We start from the raw sequence: 8,126 nt of genomic DNA on the forward strand, positions 1-8,126 counted from the left end.
AGGTCAGTTCTTCACTAACCAGGATCGTCCAGGGTACGGAAAGGCCTTTCTCCACTGAAGTATCATTCTACACATTGTCTTCCAGGTCCTTTAAATGTCCCTTAGAAGTATAGTATCATTTCACTCAAAAATCTTTAGGTTGGATCAAGAATGGCTTAACTTGGATTTACCTGAGTATTTAATTCAAGTGTCTTAAATCCTTTAAGACCAAGGAGAAGATAAGGATTTGTTTTTCTAGATTTTGAGACCAGACTGAGCTTTTTATTAAGCGGGGGGGGACAGGGATTGAGAAAGGGGATGAGAATGAAGAGTACTTAGCAAAGAGTAATAAAGAGCCAGGTGAGACCTAACAACAGGTATTAATTATCTCTGGTTAAGAAAGAGGAAGAAGGAACCCAAACTGTGAGGAAAGGGGTATCCTGTTAAACATCAGTGTCCTATGGGGTGCCCTAGTCCTATCTTAGGATTCTACTATCAGTCAATGTTTCCTTGGTCAGGTTATTGTCTTTTTATACAGTTCTCAGGGAGCTGGTCTCTACTTGTCTTCTGAAGCTGCAGAATAATATCAGTACCTTAAATTGTTTTGGAGCAAGGCACCATATGATTCAGTGAGTGAATAATAAATCAACAAAACATTCCCTACCTCTGAATTTGAGAGTCCAAGACAGTCTATTTTCATATTTGAGAAGCTCCCGGAGAGAGAAGTATGGAAAAAGAGGACTCAAACAACAAAGAATATACACAGCTACTTTCAAGGGTTGCATTTGTCATGTTCTTCAGCCAGGACCACCAGGAACATATCAATGGTTGAACAAGTTGAGTTTATTATTCATTGCAACTTGGGAGAATACACATCCTGGGGAACCACATAGCTTATGTCATTAAGAGAGTATCAGAAAGGACTTATGTAGGATTTGGAATTAAGTTTTGAGAAAGATGTAAGGAAGAGAAGTGTTGCTTTGCACAGGATGCCTTCATGAAGTGGGAGTAATCTTGCGATTTGGTATCTTTAAAAACCTTATTTAGGAGGAAAGAAGACTAGCTGAAGGCTAAACTTATAATTGATGAAGAAGCAGTAGTCATTCTTACTAGTATAGATAAGGGGGTGTTTGGTATTTTGTGGCTTAGATAATGATTGCATTTTTCCATCTGTTGAGACATGATGGGGTAATGTTATCTTTATCATGATTCATCATAATCACAGAGTGGCTTCATCAAATGGAAATGCTCTATTAAGTCATCAAGATCCAGATGTAAGTAGGAGGTCAACCTGGTGCTAATGCCAAGGTTAACACCTGGATGTAATGGGTTGTCTTCTCTCTCAGTTAAAAATATTGTTTAATAATCATTTATTTTCTTGCTTCATCACTGGATTATAAACTTCACAAGTTCATTTAACCTGTTTTGATTGATACCTAAGACCAAAAAGAGTAAAGCCAGTCTCTGAATCTCGTAAGAATTTGAAGAATATTTACTGCAAAAATGACTGAATTATCCAATTAGTTTATTCAACAGTCAGTTGCACAAAGTCAGGAGTACTTGCTAGTTAAATTTGTAGTCCTAGAATCAGACGCAATTCTCACACATCTCATTAAATATATTTCAAGTCAAAGAGAAGCTTTCCATAGGATAAAATTTATTGGTTAAAAAAATAAATATAATAAATCCTCCTTTGTTAAGGAAAGATGATGCTTAATTCAAAAGCTTTCACTCATTGATGAATGAAGAAAAAACTCATCATATTCATGACAGCTGGGACTTTCTGCATATTCCGTTGTATTGAACTGTAAGGGTGAGATTCAGTGCTCTAAGAGAAATTGATATACATTATTTAGAGATCACTTGTATGAAATATAACCTTTCCTTTTTGTAGCCTATTTGTATCATAATAGAGATTTTAAGGGACACAAGGCCTTGATTTGTAAACTCCAGACTTAAAAAATAGTGCCTAGGTATAAAGATTCACCTCTCACCCCACTTTGCCCTTCCACCCTGGAAAATTTTCTGCTTTGTAACATATTAGAAAATTATTAGAGTGTTTAGCAAATGTGTAAGCCAGTATCTCAAGAGGTTGGAGGAAGTAATGACTTACTGAGATATCCCCCAAAATCTTTTCACTTCTCTGAATAAGAATTATCATTTCTGTAAAATGACCATGATTTGGAGTATCTGTTGAGATAGACCCTTTTGAAACTCACTTCAAAAGTGCTCTATGGGTTTCAAATAGGAAGTATAACTTAGTACTAGGAGAAATACCATAATGAGCAGAACAAGATAAACTCAGGAGTATGGAAAACATAATTGAAAAATATTTGTCTTCTTCAGCAGAAACATAAAAACAATAAGCTAATTATTGCATTTTATATTGGTGGACTTTTGCTTTCATATTTCATGCAAAAGTGGTACTTTTTAAAAATTATAAATAATAGTAATGTTGGAACTACTGGAAAAAGATAACATTGTTCATTTTCAAAAAATACTTCCTGTTTGATATTGGGCAAGACAAGTAACTGGAGTATTTCCTTTTTATATGTAAAAGGAAATAATTTTTCCTATCAGATAGTATTTAGCATGGGCTTCTTGGGATCCTGTTTGGAAAAGTACTTTCTAACAATAAACGGGCTCAGTTTAAGAGTAATAGTATTTTGTTCTTTATTGCTTTTACTTTCTCTGCACCCAGCACAGTGTCTGGAACTTAGTAACTTACTAGGTGTTTATTAAACACTCATGGGGGAAAAATGGATAAATATAAGAAAAACATTTTTTTTTCATCAGTGCTAAGATTAAACCCAGGTCTTCCTACATTCTAGAGAGGGACTCTACTCTGAGCTATGCAGCCCCAGACCAAGAAATTGTTTTTTAAACAAATCCTAGAATTCTGTCCAAATATAATATTCTAATCACTAGACAAAATAATGGGAAGCTGTCCTTGTGGACTCTGGCAGTCATATTCCTAGATTAGTCTCTTGGTTTCTCCCCTTTTGATCTATATTATCTTGAATATGACTCTAAATCTCCCTAAGCTTCAGCATCATCATCTACAAAATGAGAGGTAATATCAGTATCTACTTAATAAGCTGAGTAATTTCTTTATAGCACCAAACCAAGTGCCCTGGTATATTTTATAAAAACTAAGTTAAAGATCAGATGTATTGTAAGTTTTCAAAAGATTCACAATCAGGTATTCCTGTTAATATTTTATATTTCTGTTCACATGTAATAAATGTATTTTTAAAAAGTCTGATCATACTGTAAGCATCGTAAGACATCTTCCCTTTTTAAATTTAATATTAGTCATGGTTGTTGTTAGAGAACTTGATATGTAAACTCCAGTGGAATTTTTTTAAATCACATATGTGTCTGGGTATGTAGCTCAGTGGTAGAGTGCTTTCATAGCATGTGCAGGGCGCTGGGTTCAATCCCCAGAGCCACAAAAAAATAAAAATCATTTTAAAAATTGGTATTTAAACAAAACAAAGCCAGATCTTTGTGGCAGTTAAGTGAATTAACTTTTTAACCACTCTAAGATGTAGAAACAAGGTACCAGGCAGAACTTAAACTAGGCCCTGAATAATGGAGGTCAACAAATGGGCAGATAGTGTCAAGGTATGCCGGGCCTCTTGCCTTTTCAGGCCCATAACCTGGATTCACATTTGGAATGTTTGATAATCTGAGAAGAAAGCAACTAACTGCAGATTAAAGGAGTTAAGTGTGAAAGGTGGTAAGTGTCAAGTAGAATTACTTGACACTTATGTGTGAACTCTCTCTGAAGTGGTGGGGTCATGAGATGCAGAGTAGGTCTCTTAACTGGCTTGGGATGGTTGCTGCTCTAGTTAATAGCAACACAAGGTCGCTCAGGCTATTATTTACTAAGGGTCTGCTATGTGACCACCAGCAGGGTGAGCCTTCTTTATTGTTATCTTTTCAATCCACATGGCTGACTTCTGAGTAATTGCTGAGGCAAAGCTATCAGTACTAAGTCATATAGTTTAAACAAAAGATCTGTGATTCCAACCCAATTATATAGCATTAGAGTCTTCACTCTTAACCACACTTTCCATTCTTAAAGACTGAGCCAAAACAACAGTGGTAATTTGGGGCTTTAAGTTTACAAATGAACTTTATGTCATTCTATTTATTCTTTCTGAGAACCATCTGATGTATTCATTTATTCAACAAGCACTTACCAGGGATCTACTTGGTACAAACACTGTGTTAAATGCTAGAAAAACAGCAGATACCCTACTTCTGCCTTCATAGAGCTTGCATGGGGCAAGAGGACAGAAATAGAAAATTAAAATATTTGGGAATTATAAATATTACAAATAAAAGAGAAGAAGATTAACATGGAACACATGGAGGTGAATTTAGTGTTGACAGGGTGGTGAGGTCATATAGCTTGTGGGAAGATAAAATTAGGCAGAAATCTAAGTGATGAAGGGGTACTGGCCCTGTGAAGGACATGGGAAATGGAATTCTTGTGGAAGAGGACAGTTTGCCCAAGGTTTCCAAAGCAAGAAAGTGCTTCATATGTTTGAAAATATCAATAAAGAAGAGTCAGTGTGAATGGAGCACATGTAGCAAGTCAAGCAGAAATACAATCCCAGGTTTGCAGATGAGGACTTGATATTTAGAGGAGTTATAAGACTTTTCAATGTCACTAAGCTACAAGGACAGGCTTCAAACCAAGTTCTTTTGACCTTGAATGCTGAGATTTGTTTTGAACAGGTAATACTTATTGGAGCTATGTTTTTCACACATTCTTGGAATAGAACTTTTTTTTTGACACACAATTACACATGAAAACTCATGTTCAAATCAGTTAAAGGGAGGCTTCTCATCTGAATTTGTAGGTGGAACTCAGAGTCTCAACTATTTACTGCCGGTCACCCCAACCCCTCAGCCAGTGAATCAGCAACTCTAATATTATAAATTTTAGTTTAAAGAATCACATCTTGAAAGAATTCACAAACATTTTCCAAAATAGCAAATATCAGCTATTAATAGCTACACATTAGACTCTCAAAAGAACAAATTAGACTTCTAATTAGACTCAAGAGAACACACATTAGACTTCTCAAGAGAAGGCTTTGGTTTCATGTTTTCACTTACATGTTGGCGAAGCAGAACACACAGGAATTAGGATACGTAACATTATTAGAGGCGCACAATGGGCTGGCTCTTATGGAGCATGTGTGTTCCCGCTGTACACTCTTCTTTTGATAATAATCGCACAGAATGACCTAAAACAAAACTCACAGGTCAAATCCTCTATTCTGCATTTCTTAATGGCTTCTAATATAAGTGCTTAGGTGTTTAATTTTTTGCTCAGAGGTTATGATGATAGATTGTCTTCTTTTAAACCTCAAAATTCAAACTATGTTATCTTAAATTTAGCAACCACTGCCTTTGGGATTACCATCTTGGAGGGTGCCTGAGGGGGCCCAGATAATTGGGTATGGATCGCATGTCTGCAACCTCTTAGAAGTAATACAAGTGGCAGTGACCACTGTCTGTGGATGACCACAACATTGTCCAGGTGCCTCTGATATCATTCTAGTTCCATAAAACCCCCCAGAACTGTGGTTTCTGAAATGGGACACTGTATGGTTCCACTCTGGCACTAGCTGTTGTTCTATTCTCTGGTGATTTAGGTTCTAGAATAAAAAGGGAAGGAACTACCAGATTTATTTTTTTTTTCTAATACCTCTCTATTTTATTTTGCTTTCCTCATTCCTACCAGAATTGGAATAAGCTAGTCTTAGAAGATCTTGAAAATTAGAATAATTGGTCTGCAGGTGGGAGGAGACTTGGAAAGTTCATCAGCTTTATAATATGCAGATTTGGTGTTCTCTTGCTACAGTCTCCTGTTCCCATGGTTCAGATCATAGTGTATTCATACACACAGTGTATCAGGCTGTGCCCTTGTCTATAAGTCATCAATGATTCCCATTACATCACTGTTCTACAAACTTTGGCCTACTGGTTTATGATTCCCTTTAAGTTCATGTGCTCTTTTTCTTTAAAACTATTTTTCTTTAATTTGACTTATTTTTATAAACTTTGAGTAACAACGTTAGATTTGTCTTAAATATGAATATCATTAATACATTCGATATCATAATTATATTTTCTATAATATGAAAGAAAAAACTGTAATTACTGAAATAAAAGAGATTTCTTGGCAAATTAAGTAAAATAAGCATTGATACTATAAGAAGGTATTCAAACCATTCTTTGGGAAAAGACCATTTATATCTCCTATTTCCTCTTTAAGCAATTAAATCTACATGATAGATATGAAAAGGTTTTATCAAAAAAAAAAGGAAAAGAAAAGATACTTTATTAGGCTCTTAAAGCATGCAAATGACTTTTTGAATTGGATATAAGCATAGGAAGAAAGGTATTTAATTATAGGGAATTGTGTGAACAAAAGCACTGGCATATGATGGACCACAAAACAGTTTAAATTAACTAGAATATAGGTAGGGTAAAAGAAGGGGAATTATTACAGAGAGAAAGAGGCTATTTAAGAAGGATACTGCAAACCTTGCATAAAGTTGACCTTTAGGGTACTGGGAGTCCATGTTTTTAATAGGGAAACTTCTTGTTCAGATTGACATTTTAGAAAGTTCATTCTCAAGATTAGAGCAGAGGGTGGCAAACGTGTTCTTTTAAGGGCCAGGTAATAAATATTTCATGACTTTTAGGCCCTTTAGCCTATGATGCAACTGCTCATCTTTGTTGTTTTAGCCTGAAAGCATCCATAGATGACATGTGAAGGAGGGAGCATCCGTGCCTTCCAAGAAAACATGATTTTTCAACATAAGTGGACCTTGTTGGTCAATCCCTGAATCAGAGTAAGTATAAGGAAACCATTAAATGACTATTGCAACAAGATGATCATGAAGTAAGAACTTGAACCTGAGCAAAAGCAATGAAGTTGGAGGGAGGAAAAAAAATTAGAAAAAGAAGTAGGATCTTTAATTACCTATGGTATATAAAGGCATGAGAGAGCATGAAGAGTCAGAGTCCTGGTTCTCCTCAGGATAGATTTTGAGATACTTAGGTTGAACCATATGAAATTGCCACTATACAGATTGAAAATGATCAAATACTGTTACTTACATATGGTTTAATTTAATTTTAACTAATAGAAATTAAACAAGGCTAAGACTGGGGAAAGTATTCTTACACAGAAAATAGCAAACTTACCGTAAATGTCATCTCACCAAAAACATCTGAAATTTTTAAAAAAGGATCAAATAAAACAATGCAGTGTGGAAATGTGAATAACTAATTAGCCCATTAAATAATCACATGTAAATTAATAACCACGAAATCCACAGAAAAATTAATGTTTCCTGCACAAGGTGAACCTGGACATGTCTGATTTCCAAAATTGTTTCCCTCCTCTCTTTATGCCTAGGACCCTTATTGCCCTATATGGGAACATAGACTTGTCCTATTCCTAGGTTTAACACTGGCCTTCAGCAGGAGGGAGTCAACTGCAGCTTCATCCTCTGGGCCTTAGCAGCACCATCCACTGTTGGACTGGCTCAGGCATTGTGAGGTATCTACTTTGGAAAAAGGTCTCATTCTTCATAGCCCTCCTGACTACCTGCTGATAGAAATCTTAGATGCCTGCTTTCACCTCTGATTTTTGCCTGTCTTGAAAATATCTTTTCCTAAACTCTCCCTGTGCATAGGGAAGCCTCTTCTTTTGTCTGGAAACTTTGTGTCAACATCTGCTCCCTATTAGTACTTCCTTTCACCTTCATGTTTGATGTTCTACTCGGCAGCCTTGGCTTCTTTTAGCTACTACAGTACGGCCTTCTCACTTCTCCCTTCACCTGTGCCATCCAGCTAGCAGATTCAGTTTGACATCACAGGCTCCTATTTTGGTGTCACTTTGCTAGAGTGAGTTAGAGCTGAATCCTCTCATGGTAGCCGATGACATATGGTGGTGTTTTGGTAGTAAGCCATGACAAAAAACTAACACTGCTTTGCATAGAATGTATTTGTGTGAATACACATAAACACATAGTGCAAGTTAGGGGGAAGGAATTAGGAAGAAGAGGAATTAGGAAGTCAAAATTGATTATCACACAGAAGTCCACATGGCT

At 36.1% G+C, this 8,126-nt stretch overlaps 1 protein-coding gene across 1 annotated transcript; it reads right to left on the reverse strand.

The window, feature by feature from the left end:
• Positions 1-1,743: 1,743 nt before the first annotated feature.
• Positions 1,744-7,227, reverse strand: LOC143400404 (ovomucoid-like). The gene is made up of 3 exons (XM_076857640.1): positions 7,216-7,227; positions 5,113-5,243; positions 1,744-1,807 (listed from the first exon to the last, which is right to left on the reverse strand). The coding sequence occupies exons 1-3, from the start codon at positions 7,225-7,227 to the stop codon at positions 1,744-1,746; spliced, it is 207 nt and encodes a 68-aa protein (XP_076713755.1).
• Between the last annotated feature and the right edge of the window lie 899 nt (positions 7,228-8,126).

This window comes from Callospermophilus lateralis, chromosome 5 (genome assembly GCF_048772815.1).
Source record: "Callospermophilus lateralis isolate mCalLat2 chromosome 5, mCalLat2.hap1, whole genome shotgun sequence".
NCBI classification, from domain to species: domain Eukaryota; kingdom Metazoa; phylum Chordata; class Mammalia; order Rodentia; family Sciuridae; genus Callospermophilus; species Callospermophilus lateralis.

Bases quoted from the DNA above. Each gene is read 5' to 3' on its own strand.
- LOC143400404 (XM_076857640.1), bottom strand. The intron at 1,808-5,112 runs GTAAGTGAAAAC...AATTTCTCTTAG, and splicing joins GTGTTCTGCTTCGCCAACAT to AGCACTGAATCTCACCCTTA.